This window comes from Rhinopithecus bieti, unplaced genomic scaffold, assembly GCF_001698545.2.
Source record: "Rhinopithecus bieti isolate Rb0 unplaced genomic scaffold, ASM169854v2 scaffold_15143, whole genome shotgun sequence".
Lineage (NCBI taxonomy): Eukaryota > Metazoa > Chordata > Mammalia > Primates > Cercopithecidae > Rhinopithecus > Rhinopithecus bieti.
The window spans coordinates 1,443,742-1,461,538 of record NW_016808091.1 but is presented as its reverse complement, the minus strand read 5'-3'; the positions used below and the strand labels follow the sequence as shown (position 1 = coordinate 1,461,538).

Below are 17,797 nucleotides of genomic sequence, written 5' to 3'. Positions count from 1 at the left end.
GGGTAAGCGCAGCGGGGCCAAGCGGGCGCGGGGAGGATGGGGGCCGTGTGGCCGCGCCGGGGAGGCCGGGGCTCCAGGCCTGGTGGGGAGGCCCCTCCGGGCGCAGGCGGGGGGCTGCGCTGTCACTGTAGCCGGCTTGCTCCGGTGGGCTCGCCGCGGTCTGGCGGGCGCGGCGGCACCTCCCCAAGGTTCAGAGGACGCCTCCCGAGAGCGCGGTCCTCGTCCCGACCTCGCCTGGGGCTGGGCACTCTCGCAGCAGCCGCGATCTTCCCAGCGGCAGGCCCCGAGGGGAGATGCAGCAGGAGCGCAGCCGAAGTTGGTCGTTCGCTTTCCTTTTTTCCACAGCAGTCAGGACACACAACTCTTGGCAGGTTCCTCGGAGCACCAACTTCCCTTTCACTCTCTTTGGAGAGTTACTCCGAAGACAAGTCAGGAGCGGCTGGATCTGCCTTGGCCAGGAGTTGGGGAACGGGGACTTGCTCATGGGCCTTTTGAAGTGACCAGGCCTGATGAGAGGGGCATCCACGGCTGGATGCAGCGACGCCTCTCCCACCAGCACCTTTCTTTGAGGACAACTTCTTGGTCCACATTAGTGGCTTTCATTCGGGTTTTACTGCTGCCACTTGTAAGTGGCTTAAGAATTTTCCCTCTTTTTTCCCCAGAGCCCTGTCCGGCTGCCTCAGGACAGTAGGGGCCCTACTGGCTGGAATAATAGTAATAATACAGGTATTCATGGTCACTTTTCCTGGGTGCCTATCTGGGCCTATCTCATTTAATCACAACAACACTTCCAAGTAATCATGACTACAACACGTTTATATATCCAAGTATTAAACAAAACAAAACAAAACAAAACAAAAACAATGAACTTGGTTAATCTCACCAGTAACCTCTGAAAAAGATGCTATTATTATCCCCATTTTATAGATGAGGAAACTGAGGCTCAGGCCCATGAACGGACTTGCCTTAAGTCACTAGGCTTGTAAGTGGTGGAGCTAGGATTTGAACCAAGGAAGCCTGGCTCTGGGCTCTGTTGATAACCACTAAACTGTGCTGCCATTGTTTTGAAAATTAGGAAACTGATTCTCAGAAGTAAGTTTCCAAAAGTGATCTGGCTACCAAGTGGTAGAGCTGGCATTTGAGCCAGCATTAATCCATAGATCCCAGTATGAGGAGGAGGCACTTGGATAACAGTGGGAAGAAATCCATGCACTCTCCCCCAGCTATGAGTGCAGCCAGGCTCCCAGTGAACCTGAAATCCTTGCTGCGGGAAATGTACTTTTTCCTGGTTGTCACTGTCTTGGCTGGAAAAATGAGAAGTTTGCCTTGGATCGTGGGCAGGGCCAGTTCTCGTGGTCTCTGTGGAGTAGCCAGCAGCCAGTGGTCCTTCCTCTCCCAGGCTCCATGACCACCTTCCTAATTGCAGGAGCTGTCAGAGTGGGTGTCCCAGAGCTTGGCTTCTGCTGAGGATCAAGGGCATTCTCGCATTTCCAGGAGCGCTCGGGAGCCTTGAGAGCTGGAATTCAGGATCCTTTAGAGTCCGCCCTGGCTGTGCCCAGGGTCAGCCCTGAGGAATGATAAGAGCTCCTGCTTGTGGGACACTCACTGTGTGCCACCCACTCTTCTAAGTGCTTCATTCATGACTCCTCACCACGATCCTGCTGGGAGGGGCTGGCAGACCCGTTTTATGCGTAAGTACAGCTTCTTAACTGCTGCACTTTTCTAACTCTCTATTTTGGGACTGAGCAGGACCCTAGTGGTCACCTGGTCCCATGTCTCATTTTACAGGAAAGTAAACTGATAGACAATACATTTACTATAGCAAATCTGTAGGCTTGAGTGCTGGCTGAGCTGTCTTTGAGGCAAGATGGCCTAGGTTCGAATTCCAGCTCTGCCACTTACCATGTGAGCTTGAACAAGGGCTTAGCCTCTCTGTATGTCAGTCCTCTTGTCTATAAAATGGGAATAAACAGAGTATCAGGATAAATTGAGAAAATGCATATAAAGGGCACAGAGTTTGTACCCGGCAGGTATTAGCCTCTATCATTGGGCAAGGTGATATTTTTATCCTAGATGGAGCTATTTTCAGGTAAAAGGCTAATGTGAGTGAGTAAGTCTTCATGGGCTAGGTCTGGTATCATCTCTGCTTAGTGCTCAGTAAATACTGGCTCCTGGTGCCAAGGACTGTTAAGTAATACAATTGTATTTCTTTCAGAGATTTAGCTGTATGAATTCAGACTACCCTTTTAATAAGAAAGCTCACTGTTGCTGATCAGTACTGACAGTTTGCATTCCTTATAAACTTAGAGGCTCTGGTCTCCCTGAAGTGAGTGGGTGCAGTTTCTTCAGGCAGAGAGGAAGTGGGAGGCACAGAGCCACCAGCACATCCCTCACCTGCTCAGAACCGAGGGACTGTGCCCACCTCTGCATCCCAGATGAGGCTGGTGCCTTGTTGTGTTAGCTGTCCTTGCTCCCCTGCACCTGGAAGTGGCCATCTCCCACTTCACAATGAGCAGGTTGTCCTATTCAGCTACAAGGGTGTCCTAGGCTGTTTTCAGAGTTGTGTTAGTCCTTTTCATGACATTATTCAAATATAAACAAGGGAGTTAGACACCTTAACTTTTATCCACAGGAATTTGAGATTCATCTACAAACATAACCAGCTACATCGTTTGTGGAATCCAGTGTCAAATGAAAATGTGGGGCTTCTTGTTAAAATGTATTAAAATTTCAAGATAGTAACAGCAGAGATTAAACCATGCTGGGGGAGTGAGGCCTTCCAAGCATGGGGTACTGTGTGCCTGCAGGTCATGGGCCCACGAAGCCCACTGTACTCGCAGGACAGTGTGCATGTCACTTTCTGTTGCTCCCACCTCCCCAGTCTCAAGGCATGCAAACTCTATCTGTATTTTAAAGGTGCTTTTGCATTGGCGCCTATGCTTACTGTGAAAGGCATTATTTTCCCGTTTTTCAGATGAGGAAACTGAAACTCCAGGAGGCTCACACCTAACAGAATCAGGTTTCCAGCCTGGCTCTGTCAGATGCCAGCCTCTGGTTCTCTACCCAGCCCTTGGCTCTCTACCCAGCCCCACCAAGCCGCTGCTTCTGTGTCTCATCGTTTCAGCTACCTGAGAAGGCCTGGGACCATGAACATCCCAGTGCTCAGCGCATGTGGTGCCCAGGACTACTAAGTCCCAGAGCATGTGCTTGTTGGAGACATGGGATTCGCTGCAGCAGGAGTCCTGTCCCTCTGTTTGTATCAGTCTCTTCCCTATCAGTTTTGTTATATTCCTCCTTCAAAAAGTGGCCTTGGGGAACCTGATTGGGGTAGGGAATACCTTCTGAGGACCATGTGTTGGCAAGGGTGTCTGTCAGGCCACAGTCGGGTACAGTTCACCAGGATGAACTGACCTTTCCATTTCCAGCCTGTACGGGGTCCCTCCTGCCTTACGACCTTTGCAGAGGTGGGGGTCCCTCCTTGGAAGATCGCTCCTTGTCGCTGCCTTGAACTTTATTTTATTAGTTCCAACTGAGTCTTCAGCTCAAGCTCACATCCCCAGAGTCCCTTCGCCTGACTCTGAAGTCTAGATCAGGATCTTGCCATGATTTTCTTAAACCCTGCACTTTTCTCTGTGGCACGTGACACTATAGTTATATTCTCCTATATCTTTTCCCCAATGAGTGACTGCCTTACCCACTGGACTGTCCACTGCACAAGGTCAGGAATGTTGTCTTCTTCTTTACAACATGCCTGCTGCATGAGGCTTAAGCTGGAGGAAGCAGGAACTGTGAGTGGAGAGGTACAATGGGGAGGGGGATGATGGGTCTACCTCCCACTTCAATTCTCCACAACACAGGGTCACAAAACAAGAAGTTAATTTCTTCTTTGGGCCAGAGTGACTTTGGCAATCTTTCCTAGGCCAGGAGAGGGAGGATCTGCCCTGCCTGGCTGCTCCTTCATCTACCTGGTGGAGGAGGGGGCGAGTGACACCATCAGGTCCTGCCACTCTGACATGCCAGGCATGCATGGACTGTCATTGAGACTGAGATCCAGAGGAAAGAGCCTGGGCTCCTGGGGGCCCTGCACCCTTTCTCCTGCCTCTGGACACTGGTGCACCTACTTCCCCTTGTCCTGCCCTCTGATTGCCATTGGTGTTCCCTCTGCTGAGCCCTATGGTCCTGATGACTGTAGGGGGAGATAATGGACTACCTCTCTCTTAGTATTGAAATGAACACCCAACTGGCTCACATTTGCCAGCCCCTGGGTGCCCTAACTGCATTCACTCTTCTCCCTCCTGCCTTGCCCCATCTCACAGTTGCCTGGATACATGTGCCACCTTTGCTGGGGTTAAGGCAGCTACCTCCAGGGCTGGGGAGGAGAAGAATGTTACTTAAGGCACCCAGCTTTGCTGAGAAGGCTTGTCACAGGCACAGGGACCCCACAACCTGAACAGCTTGTGTCCTCCAGCAAAGCTTTCAGACTTGGCGGGGGCCTGTGGCCATCAGAGTTCTAACCACACCACCCACCTCCTGGCACTGAAGGTGGCAGGTAGAGTGCTGGAATGAAGCTTGCTGTGAACAGAGCTGGATTAGTGTGCTTAGACTGTCATAACAAAGTACCATAGGCTGGGGTACTTATACAACAGAAATGTCACAGTTTGGAGTCTGGAAATCTGATCAAGGTGCTGGCAGGGTTGGTTTCTCCTGAGGCCTCTCTCCTTGGCTTGCGGATGTCACCTTCTCCCTGTGTCTTCACATGGTCTTCCCTCTGTGTGTCTGTGTTCTCATCTCCTCTTCTTATAAAGACCATTGATACTAGATTAGGGCCCAGCTTAATGACTTTATTTTAATTTAATTACTCCTTTAAAGACCCTATCTGCAAATACAGTGCCATTCTTAAGTCCTGGGGCTAAAGCTTCAACATATGAATTTTGGGAGGACACAATTCACCCATAACAAAGGTCTTTGCACTTTGGTGGAAGAAACAGATGCTTGTGCCATTTGTAAGAGAATATGGGGCAAAATGAAGGCAGGGAGGTGCACCGATAGAAAAAGAGCGTTCATCCTGGGAGGCTAGAGCATAGTCCTTTCCCTTTCTTGGGAGCCGCTGACCCTGTCCTGAGCCGCAGAAGTGGAAGGTTTACTAGCTTGCCTCCAGGATGGAATCTGGTCTCCCATGGGGACTGGAGCACTTGGCACATCCTTCTGGTTTCAGTCACTATAAATAATCTCTCTTCCATGTAGCGTTAATAGGAGGATCCTGGGGCGTGGAGTCCCGGCTGCACTCTCATCCCACACATCTTGTTTCAATTTCCTGCCTTCCTCAGCTCTCCTGGCCTCCACTGGGAAGCTCTTGAGGGCGGGGTGGGGCTGGACTTCAGTTCTGGAAGCCAGCTGCTACATTGTTGCTGGTCTCTTTGCCTGCCCAACCCCTGGCAGCTGTTGGAGCTGGGTCAGCCAGTGTCCCCCAGCTGCTGCATTCCTCACCAGGGAGCTCCTGCCGTGGAAGCTGTGTGGACTTCACACAGGGTTTCAGCAGTGAGGAAGAAATGTCTTCTGACTAATTTAACATGGCCCATGGGCCAGCTGCCTGCCAGGTGGGCAAGATGCAGGGGGACTGGTGGGGCCAATTCCTCTTCATTTGCCTTGCAGGAGGGGCTTCTGATGACAGCATGATTGCTACCAGAGTGGGTCCCTCCTTTGGCTACACATTAATCTGCGGCCCTCAGTATCTCCCAGGCTGGCTTTGTCCTGCATAGAAGACCTCATACCCATCCAGCGGAGAGTCCAACTGAGCCTTAACCCTTTTTTTTCTGAGCTCACTTTCATATATATCAAAGACTTGGGTGTTTTAATCCCTGGGGACCTGTGACTGGAACCTTGCATGACAAAAGGGACTTTATGGGTGTGATGAAGTCAAGGCTCAAGGAATTACCCTTGAATATACTGTGGGCTAGTGCTTGGCTTCTGAGAGATGAGAAAGAAAATTAAGGAAGAATGATCCTCAAATCATCTGTCTTGAGGTGTTCAGTTATTAAATCAATAGTGGAAACTATATAGGAGGACGATCTGTTGCCTGGATTTTTATGATGAAGAATAGTTTATATCTACCATCCCTCCCCCAGCCCACCACAGGGCCGCCTGCTTGCTGTCCCACAGCCTCCTTGTCAAATGTTCAGATCTTGCTTGATTTGTTTCTCCTCTTTCCTTCTTGCTTCCCCGCAGCACTGCCCAGGGGTCAAAGCTTTTGGTGACTGTGACATCTGGGGCCCAAGCCCTCTTCTGTTACCAGATGGTGGCATTTGGGGACTGAAAGCTGTGCTTTGGGATGACGGTGGGATCACCTGCTTGTGTGGAAGGGTGGAGGCGAATGGCTTCCTGGAGTGATACATGGGGCAGTACAGGGGTGGGGACATGGAGCTTGGTGAGAAGACAGCCATGACTGGGCAGAAAGAGGTTCCAGGCATCCTGTGCAAAGCATCTTTTCTTGGGCCCTGCCTGCCAGAGTGCTGTGCTGTGAGCACCGGGCAGCCTGGTCACACTGGGTAGTCCAGGGTGCACCATGAATCATGGCTCCTGGGAGAAGATTTCAGCACTCAGCCTTTCTGAGGTCTGCTAGTCTGGATGGTGGAGTGGGCACTGGGGTGGCTCCATCACCAGTCAGCTCAGGGGCAGAACAGCAGCTGGGAGTGGACAGCCCTCGGGCTGGTTTTAACTGAGGAACCAAAGGACAGGAGGTTGTGGATGGGGCCTGGAATTCCAAAGTGTCTTTTGGAGTGTTGGGAGAATCTCTCATCCCTCCTCTTCCTGGGGTTCAATCATTCTTTATTCTTGCTCTTCAACTCTGAGAAGATGGATCCTTCAAATCGGAAATCAAGCAACCCCTGTTGTCCCAGCTCATACCCGACCTTACTACTCATCTGCCCTGGGTACAGCTGGAATAGCAGAGGTGGGGAAAAGAGCCCAGCTTCCTGGTGGACAGGCCACCAGAGAGGGGGCCCTACCCTGCCCTGCTCCAGGGCGGCTCCCTACCCACAGCACGGCTGACATCAGGCCAGGGACAAAACTGATAAAAGCAGGCCTTGGGGAGGAGCAGGGGTCAGGTGGTGAGGTGTGGGAAGTGGTGGGGGGTCAGATGTGGGCTAGACATTTTTAAGAAATTCCAAAAATCTAAATCTTTTACGTGAAATTTGAATTTTAAATGTCAGCAACTAATTACAAAATTTTGAAAAATACTTCTGGGTCAGGAAGTCATTGTTTAGCATCCCACATTGACAGAGTGGTCCCATAGATGAGACAGTGGGGGCCCACAAAGGCTCACCCCCAGAATAACCCCTCTTCTAGAGAGGTGAGGGGTCGCCTGCTTCTCTGGCTAGGCAGAGCACCAGGATGCCCAGTGTGTGGAGGCATTTCCCGGCTCCTCGACTGTGGACTGCCCACAGGGGGACTTGGGGCCCTCCTCATCCTCTCTTTTCCCCTTTTTCTCTGCAGAGGTCTGTGCGGCCCTCAATGTCACTGTGTCTCCGGGGCCCGTGGTTGACTACCTGGAGGGACAGAATGCCACTCTCCTCTGCCACGTCTCCCAGAAGAGGCGGAAGGACAGCTTGCTGGCCGTGCGCTGGTTCTTTGCACACTCTTCCAACTCCCAGGAGGCCTTGATGGTGAAGATGACCAAGCTCCGGATGGTGCAGTACTATGGGAATTTCAGCCGCAGCGCCAAACGGCAGAGGCTGCGCCTGCTGGAGGAGCAGCGGGGGACGCTCTACAGGCTCTCCGTCTTGACACTGCAACCCTCTGATCAAGGGCATTACGTCTGCAAAGTCCAGGAAATCAGCAGGCACAGGAACAAGTGGACAGCCTGGTCCAACGGCTCCTCAGCCACAGAAATGAGAGGTGAGGGTCTTGGTCTCCCTGGGTAGAGGCGATGGCAGGGCAGGCCAGTGAGCCCCCCTTTGCAGCCACCACCCAGGGGCTCCCGGGTTGGCTGTGTTGCACTAGAACATATCTTGTGGGCCTCTGTTGGCCACAGACATGAATCATGCTGTGGGATGAGGGTAGATCTTTACCTGGACACTGGCTAATGCACTGTGTAGACACAGAAGTGAGAACAGAAAGGACCAAGTGCCTGCCCCAACATGGCCCAGCCCCCACTCTGGGCAAAGCCTCTTACGTATCTGAAGTTGGACTGCTGTGTGCTGTCAAAGGTAAACAAAGCTGGACCTTGGTCAAAGGGGTCAGGACGGATTTTATTCAGCAGTAGCTATTGCAGTAGAGAAGAGAGCCTGGCCTGAACTGGACTCAACTCTGATTTGTGCAGACGTGACTACTTGTTTTAAAAGGAGAACGAGTGAGTGGGGGTAAGTGGGGACTCAGTAGAGTCAACGAGGTGTGAAAATTGCAAAAAGCGGTAGGGAGAGTTTTGGCTCATATGAAGCCATCTGGGTTTGCTAATGTGCTTATCGAAGTTTGGCTTCTACCTTCTCACAGAGATGGGGAGATGGGGGTTTTGTTTTCAGGTATTGGCTGGAACAAGCAGTAAATGCTTTCAGCAGCCTTGAGTTTTCTCAGGCAGGCACTTTCAGGAGGTCATTGTAGGCATAGGCATGTGGTCTTGAGCCATTAGAAACTATGTTAGTGTTTATTGGAGTCTTTAGGCCAAGATTGAGGCTTAGTCGAGAAGGGGCACCGAGGAGCCTGGCTGGAATTTGGCTAAGGAGAGCATCTTTGCCAGTGCTCAGCCTCCCACCCAGGTCTGTGTAGGCTTGATGGCTTTGGCTGAGGGGTGCCAGGCACCCATGGAGGAGGCATGCGTTGGGAGGTCTTGCTGTGAGTTGTCAGGCCTGGGAGCAGGGCAGGCTGGTTGCCCAGTGGAACTGATCCAAGCTTAGGCAACAGTGATCCAAGAAATTCATGAGGAAGTGGGCAGAGGACCAGGGGTAGCCCTCCCTTCCTGAAGGCAGATAGGAGGGATGGGCAGCATTTCTGCAACGTCTCAGCTACCAAGTGCCATATTTTGGGGTTGTCATTTTTTTTATCACCAGCGTTTCTATTCAGGAAGACACCTCTCACAGTTTTAGTAAGACTTTCTATTGTGCACTAAATTATGCCTTTGATTGATTTGAAATTGAATTTAGTTTGGCACAAGATCAAGAGGATCACAAAGTATAGCTGATAGTCTCAAATACGAAAAAGCGTCTAATTTTGTTGTACACATATAACAAAATATTCAAGGTCTTAAGTCATGTTGTTTTGATAAGCCTTTTAAAGGACAAAACTTAGTTGTGAAAAGTATTTTAATGTCCTATATGAATAAGGGACATAGAGTAAAATAATTTATATACAGAGTCTTTACAGTAGTTCAATTTTACTTGTCTTTGGAGTTTGCTTGTTGTAATGTTTATAGGTACAGAATTATGTATTAAATAGAATGTGCAATTTTTTTCCTTGAGCAAATTAATTCAAGAAAACCAGTGACTATTGGCTTATTATTTTCACATAGAAAACAAGACATCAGATCATCAAGGGCTGGGCCAAGAACCCACTACAAATACCACTTGGCTCTGAAACACAAGATCTTATATATATATATAAGATATATATATGATATATATGATATATACGATATATATGATATGATATATATACATACATATGATATATATATGGTGTGTGTGTGTGTGAATTGTGTTGTTTTTGGTCTTTGTGTCACAATGTATTCTGGAGTCATAGATGAAATCTCTTGGCAGTGATGACATTCTGCCACATAAAACATATAAAAAGTTTGCTACCTTCAAGTAAGCAGAGTTATCTAGCTAGTTGGTTAATGTGAATCTCATTTCAGTGAGTGAAGCTGGGTTCAGTCTAGAACATTTGTTTGTTCCAAAAGCATGAGGCAGTTTTTAAGACTTCACTGGAAATAAGAATCTCTTTTCCTCCTTCTTCTCTTGCTCCCCACTTTCCTGCCCTGGTCCTCCGGTTTCTCTTTTTTCCCCTCCTCAGCTCCCTTTCCCTTCACTTCCCACTTCTTTTCTTCTTCCTCTTTCCTCTCTCTCTGTCTGTCACTCTTTCTCTCTCTGTCTCTCCCTCTCTGTTTCTCTCTTTGTCTCTCTCTCCCTCTGTGTCTCTTTGTCTTTCTCTGTCTCTTGTTTCTGTCTGTCTTTCTATCTCTCTCCCTCTCTGTGTCTCTCTCTCTTTGTCTGTCTCTACCTCTCTGTCTCTGTCTCTCTCTTTCTCCTTCTGTCTCTCTCTTTGTCTTTCGGTCTCTTCTTGTCTTTTCATCTCTCTCTGTCTCTCTCTCCCTCTGTGTCTCTCTGTCTCTCTGTGTCTCAGTCTCTCCCTCTCTCTCTGTCTCCCTCTATCTCTCTGTGTCTGTCTCTCTCCCTCTGTATCTCTCTGTCTCTGTCTCTCTGTGTCTCTGTCTCCCTCTGTGTCTCTCTGCCTCTCTCCCTCTGTGTATTTCTGTCACTGTTTCTCTGTCTTTCCTTCTCCTCTCTGTGTCTCTCTCTCTTTGTATCTCTGTCTCTCTCTCTCTGTCTCTTTCTCTCTCTGTGTGTGTCTCTGTCCCTCTCTCTCTCTCTCTCTCTCTCGCTATATCTCTCTAGCTCTCTGTGTCTCTCCACTTCTCTCGCCTACTCCCCTCTGACCTCTCACCCAGAAGTGGTTCTACCCTCTCAACAGAGCTCAGCCTCCCTTGCCATGTCTGCTCTGTCTCAACCCCTGGGCAGGGCCATGATTTGCTGATGGAAAGATTCAAAACCTTAGGAAGCAATGACCTTATCTTCTAGAACATTCTATTTAGGCTTCCAGGGGACTGTTCCAAGGCAATTAAGGAAAGGCAACCCCAAGCAATGGCCTGAAACCAGGCAGGCTGTTTGGTTTGGAGCGTGTCCGCCCCAGGCCGGGGCCGTTCAGAGCCTTGGCTGCCTGTTCTTCCTGGGCAGGGCCAGGAGAGGCCCACGGCTCTAGCCTCCCAGAGCACTTTTCCTGGGGCCCTGGGCCTTGCTCCTCTGCAAGGGCCTTATTTTCCTAAATCTCCACCTCATGTTCATTGTTGTTGTTGTTGTTGTGGTTGTTGTTGTTGTTTTTGAGACAGAGTCTCCTTGCTCTGTCACCCAGGCTGGAGTGCAGTGGTGTGATCTTGGTTCACTGCAACCTTTGCCTCCTGGATTCAAGCAATTCTCCTGTCTCAGCCTCCCAAGTAGATGGAATTATAGGCATGCACCACCGCACCCAGCTCATTTTTGTATTTTTAGTACAGGTGGGGTTTCTCCATGTTGGCCAGGCTGGTCTTGAACTTGTGACCTCAGGTGATCCACCCACCTCGGCCTCCCAAAGTGCTGAGATTACAGGTGTGAGCCACTTTAAATGGAAAACAAAAATACAGAACAACAAGGATGAGAGGTTCTGTGGTCCGTACCTTTGGGTTAGAATATCAAACAGGAACTCTCGGGGGGTTTGAGTGCCCCTGACCCCAGGCCCGGGGACTCTCCTGTCTAATCTGCTCATGTCACCTCCCCCCTTTCAACAGGAGTCTCTAGGCATCCAGTGGAGAGGGGAGCTTTTCTTGGGATTTCCTTTCTAATACTACCCCACTCTTTGCCCTTCACCACAGACTTAATCGTGGTCTCCTTCCTGCAGAGTTCTTGATGTGAGATAAAATTGCTTGTCTTTCACTGGAAACTCCCAGAAAGAAAGGCTGGTGCCTGGTCTCTCCTCATTTCTGTCATGAACACCTCACCCAGCACATGGAGGGTGACTTGTGATGATATATTTAAAGAATGACTCCCAGTGCAGAGAAGAGCCATAGGAGTGTTGGCTCTTATTATCTGTCCTGATTTCCATATGTTGGTTGTTTTCTATTGCAAAAGTAATATAGTGTAATATAGTTCAATTATAGAAAACATAGAAAAATACTGAAAGGGTTTAAACAAGAAAATAAAAATGCCTTACCATATCTCTACTCAACTTAACATTTCAGTGCAAATCTTTCCTGTCATTTTATGCAAACAAAAATTTAAAACCTAATTTCAGTCTTACTGTAAAGAATGTACTGTGACTAGCTTTTCTGATATTACTAAACAGTGTGCACATTTTCCCTTGTTAAATATGCTTCCAAAACATAATGTTAATGATGGAATAATGTTCCATCATGCAGATGGACCACAATTTAGCTTCCTACTTATTGTTACTGGACATTTAAAACTGCTGTAAATCTTTGTCAATAAATCTCCATGAATATCCCTGACCTTAGCATAAAGTCCTGGAAATAAGATTGCTGGGTCCAAAGATCTACCCAATTTAAAGATGGACACAATTTCGAGAAGTGAATTGACCTTGAAGATAGTTTATAAATTTATATTCCCACCAGCATTGAAAATGCCTTTTCCCCATGGATTGGTCTAGATAAGAGTGTTGGTTAATTTTATGTGTTGGCTTGACTAGGCTGAACGATGCCCAGATAGCAGATAAAACATTATTTCTGGGTGTGTTGGTTCTATTTCTCTGGGATCTCAGACTAATACAATCATATATACTTTTTGAGGATGATGATGATAACATTGAATGCCTGCAACAGTGCCTGGCACACAATTGATCCTCAATAATACTTGATGAATGCATAAAATGTTCTTTGTCAAGTGTCATTAGCATGTGTTGCTGTGGATGACTTTGAAGTAGGCATGACTTGGTGGATGTAGTCACCCTCTCTGGGATGCCTCACTTCTCTTTCCCTTGACTTATTCCAATCATACATTTTTTTTGGGGTCCCACATCCATCTTTCCTCTTCCGTCAATGCTGTCTTTGGGCATGCCAGCCCATGGAGTGCTCTCCCACTGGCAGCATCTTGTAGCTTCTGTTTTTAGCACTGTAGACACAACATTATGTGGTCATGCCACCGTTTTTCAGGCTGCTGTGGCACAAGGATGATGTCAAAAATATTATACATAAAAGAGTTGGCCAGGCACGGTGGCTCATGCCTGTAATCCCAGCACTTTGGGAGGCTGAGGTGGGTGGGTCACTAAGTCAACAGTTCAAGACCAGCCTGGCCGGCCAACATGGTGAAACCCCATCTCTACAAAAATACAAAAATTAGCCAGGTGCAGTGGAATGTGCCTCTAATCCCCGCTACTGGGGAGGCTGAGAAGAAAGAATCGCTTAAACCCAGGAGGCGGAGGTTGCAGTGAGCTGAGATCGTGCCATTGCACTCCAGCCTGGGTGACAGAGCGAGACTCCATCTCACAAAAAAAAAAAAAAAAAAAAAAAGAGTCAAACAACGCAAAAACTAAAATGTGCAAATATCTTTCTCCCACCCACAACCTAATATCCCCAGTTCCACTCCCATCCCCAGAGATAATCATTGTCAATAATTTGGTTTAAATCTTTCAAATCTCTCTCCTATTGACATTCATACACACACACACACAAACACACATGCAAACACACATGTATTTTAACAATAGTGCATGTATTGCTTTTTAAGTTGTTGATGATATTACATGTATTCTTTTGTAACTGGTATTGTATAGTGAGACAATACCAAACTGCACCCAATCATTCCCGCAGTGATAGACACTTAGGAATCTTCCAGTGTTTCACCAACATAAACAGTGCTTCAGTGAAATCCTTGTACATCTTTCCAAGTATATCTGTTAGTTAGATTCCTGGAAAGGGAATTGCTGGGCCTAAGGCTAAGCATATTTAAAATTTTTGTAGACGATGCCAAAATGCTATTGCTGAAAAGACTTTACAAATTTATACTCTGACCATCATTGTATGATAATGTCTATTTCCCTGAAGCCTCTTTAACAATCAATATTATTAATCTTTTCCATTATTTATCACAATAATGGGAAAAACATTTCATTGTTGTTTTAATTTAGATTATTATATTCAATACAATACAGTGCAATTTAATTTCTGTTTTTGTATCCAATTATTAGCGAGATTGAGCATCTCTTCACATGGTTATTCATAGTTCGTTTATTTATTCTGTGAATTGCCTTGCCATAACCTTAATAATTGGGTTGCTGTCTTTTTTATATATGTGTACATGTGTGTGTGTAGATCTGATCATTAATTTTTCAGCTATAACATATGGTGCAAAATTTTCTTCCTGTTTGTTACTTTTCTTTCCACTTTGTTTACGTTTTCTTTTACCATGTAGATATTTCACATTTCTGGGTATTTATGTAGTCAAATTTGATACTTTTTCCTTTGTGGCATTGTTCTCTAGTGGGATTTTTTATTGAAGTGTAATCTACATTTCAATACATTGTACATGGTACCTTGGTTCTGTATCGAATCTTGGAAAGGATTCCCTGCCCCAAGCTTATAAAAGTGTTTTCCATATTTTTCTTTATTATTTTTAGATGATTAAAAGAAAGGTTTACTCCTTTATCTCTTTGGAATCTGTTTTTTTATATAAGGTATATAGTAGCTAATTTATTTTTTCTTTACAAAAGGCTAAAATGTTATCCCTATACTGTCTGTTGAAGAAGTATTTTCTAGCTTGAAATGTCACATTTTCATAAGCTAAATCCCTATATTTAAATGAAAACTTTGTACACTTTACCAATATAGCACTATTCTAATTATTATAGAATAGGGCAAATATCCTTGTTATTTTTTAAATTGTCTTAGCTATTCTTATATATTTAGTTTTTCTTTAAGACGATCTTGAAGATCAGCTTACCCAGTTTTGTAAAAATTTTGTTGGGGTTTGATTGGGATTTCATTGGCTTCTGAAGTTACTTTGTTATGGGCATATTCATCTTAGACATCTTTATGATTTTAAATGTTCCTATCCAGGAACTTGTTGTATTCCTTCCTGTAGTCAGGTTTTCTTTCTTTTTTTTTTTTTTTAAGTCTTTCAATACAATTTTTTTTCACATGACTCTTGAACATTTTTATTATGTTTACTTCTAGGTATTTTATAATTGCAATTAGGATATACCGTCTCCTGCTATGCGGACACATATATGTGAACCTTTTAAATTGGTATTGCTGGTATATAGAAAGTTTGACTTTTGTTGAGTTATATTTGGCAACATAATGAGTTAACTTATTATTTCAGATATGGTGTTTCTCAGTTGCATTTCAATGGTATCTGTGAATTAGTATCTCATTATTTTTCTAACCATATTGCATTGGCCAGTACTACCTGTACCCTTTTTGTATGACACTACTGTGAGTTTTAACCTACCATTTGGGTTTTTATCTTGACCACATCTTTCCGTCTAGCCCATATAGCTACTCTTAGAGACTGTCAGTTACCTTATTAAAAGCCAGCTTTGAGGCAACCATGGCTTTTTCATGATCCTTACTGGTCAACCTATCACAAAAACAATTGGGATTGCCCTAATAATATCTCTTAGGCTCCTTTCCCTTTCCCTTCTTTTCCTTTTCCTTTTCTTTCCTTCCTTTTCTTTTCTTTTGATGGAGTCTGGCTCTGTCTCCCAGACTGGAGTGCAGTGGCATGATCTTGGCTCACTGCAACCTCCTCCTCCTGGGTTCAAGCGATTCTCCTGTCTCAGCCTCCCAAGTAGCTGTGATTACAGGCACCAGCCATCACACCCAGCTAATTTTTGTATTTTTAGTAGACATGGGGTTTCGCCATGTTGGCCAGGCTGATCTCGAACTCCTGACCCCAGATGATCCACCTGCCTTGGCCTCCTGAAGTGTTGGGATTACAGGCATGAGCCACCACGCCTGGCCTTCTTTTTTAATTTCTTAAAACCCTCATTTAAAAATCCATTCCAGAAACCTGTCAGAGACAGATGAAAAGTCCACTAACCTATAGCTTTTAGAACTTATTTGTCTCTCTCTCTCTCTCTTTTTTTTTTTTTTTTTTTAAGCAAAACACTTGCATGCCTCTAGCCATGTGACTCCTTTTCTATTTTCCAGGTTTCTTGCTTTTCCTTAACTGGAGTTTTTTTTCTAACCTGTGAATGGTCATCACTTAAGAAAGGTGAGGGGGTTCTTCTCTGAGGAGGGAAGGGATGGGAATGTGGTGAGGGAGCCCACTGGCTGCAGAAGGTCATTACTGGGAACACTCTCCTGTGGGGATGTTGAATAGAGTAAACCTGTGGATATTGCTGCGGTGCTACAGCCATACGGTCATGAACACTGATTAAAATCTCTCAGTTTGGGGGTTGAAATTGTTTATCCATATTACAGTGGAGTCAAGTCTGTGATCACAACACCAGTCCATATCACTTGGACTGTGAGTTACTTCTCTGAGTGGGAAAGAAAGGGGTGTAGGCGCAGGAGTGCTGGGGGATTGCTTACAACCTGGAGCCTGTGGCATTCATGCTACACCCCTAAGATGGTTGCCCCTGATGAAGTCAGCCCGTGAGTCGCGTGCTTGCAAAATGCTTTATGAATATCATGCAAAATAAAAAATCAGAAGGAAAGAAACCAAGATCAATCCAAATAAGCAGTCCACCCTAATATCTGCAGTGGTCTCTGCTTTACTTTGCTGTATGTTTCATTTTACCCAAAATCTGGGTATGTCCTCGAGTATTCATGTATGGTGATAAAAAAAAAAGTACAAATTGTTTGAAAAAATATACACAAATAAATGAACTCCTGGAGGGCCTTCTGAAAGTGTTTGGCTAAGACGTACACACTGTATTAATTTTGAGCAGGGCATAAGCTGCTTTTATGTTTTGTTGTGCAAATTGTTAAAATATGGTAGAGAATTGGGGATTTTGAAGCGTTGGGAAGTATTAAATTGGGGTTTATCTGCAAACCAGGTATGTGGAAGATCTGAGGATGGTGCTCCCGGGTGCACCAAGGGTTGTTGGTGTCGTCATGGGGCACAAAATGACACAACAGAAATGACGAATGAAAGGGACAGAATCTCTGGAGAACAGTGGAGCCATGCCTGGCTTTTTCACAGAATCTCATGCCAGATGAACTTGTTGATGTCGTTTTTATTACCCAACGGTAAAAGGAAAGGCAAAGAAAAAGATGCAGTTTCTCCAATTGCCTGTGCCATGTGACGATTTCACTGGGTGAGAAATCCAGCTTAGAGAGAAAATGGATTCAATAGTCCTAAGTGACACATGGCATCGGAAACCCCTGAAAAGGTTTCTAGTGGAAATCATGAGGGTCAATGTTAGGTTTGATTTCCTTTGATTGTTTTATCAATGACATTGAAAAAGAAGCCCACATCACCCTAATGAACTTTATAGAAAATGCAAAATTGGGAAATGTTCTTAACGTCAGCGAGAAATAACACATAATAAAAATGATTCCAGAGCGGTAAGAAATATAGGCAGGAAATAACAAAATGAAATTCAATTTGAAAAATGGCACAGCAATACATGTGGGGAAAACAAATCTCAAGCATTGCTGGATAGGCACAGGGTGGGGGGCAGGGTGGGGGTGGGGCTGCAGGGAGGCTCTCTCTGTGAAAGGATTCGGAGTGGTAACAGCAGCAAATCAGCCGTGCATTTGCAACGTGAGACCATCTCAACAGCTGGTGTTGTTTCCATCCACGTACAAATCGACCTGGAGCCCCTGAGAAGGAGGCAATTGTGTCATAGGCACAACACTGGTGAGACCCTACACAGTCAGCTTTGGGAAGCTCATTTCCAGACAGATAGATTTAAGCTAGAGAGGAGAAGCAAATGTGATGAGGAAGTGAGCAACCCCCTTCAGAGACAGGATCCATTCTATGGAGGAAGCTTTGCTCGGCTTAGTGAAGAAATATCATCAGAAAATAGTATTGATGATGTCCAGCAGCGCTAGGTGGATTCATTTATCCCTTCACTCAGTGTGCGTGTTATCAAACAC

General features: G+C 46.0%; 1 protein-coding gene across 2 annotated transcripts in view; it reads left to right on the top strand.

The window, feature by feature from the left end:
- Positions 1-1,445: 1,445 nt before the first annotated feature.
- Positions 1,446-17,797, top strand: part of VSTM4 (V-set and transmembrane domain containing 4) — a 96,573-nt gene continuing 80,221 nt past the window's right edge. The window contains exons 1-2 of one of the 2 annotated variants that reach the window (XM_017885516.1): positions 1,446-1,691; positions 7,492-7,893. In XM_017885516.1, coding sequence (XP_017741005.1) covers positions 1,640-1,691; positions 7,492-7,893 — 454 coding nt within the window. In that variant the 5' untranslated portion in view covers positions 1,446-1,639. The remainder of the gene's footprint in view (positions 1,692-7,491; positions 7,894-17,797) is intronic. The other variant, XM_017885515.1, reaches the window with a different exon arrangement.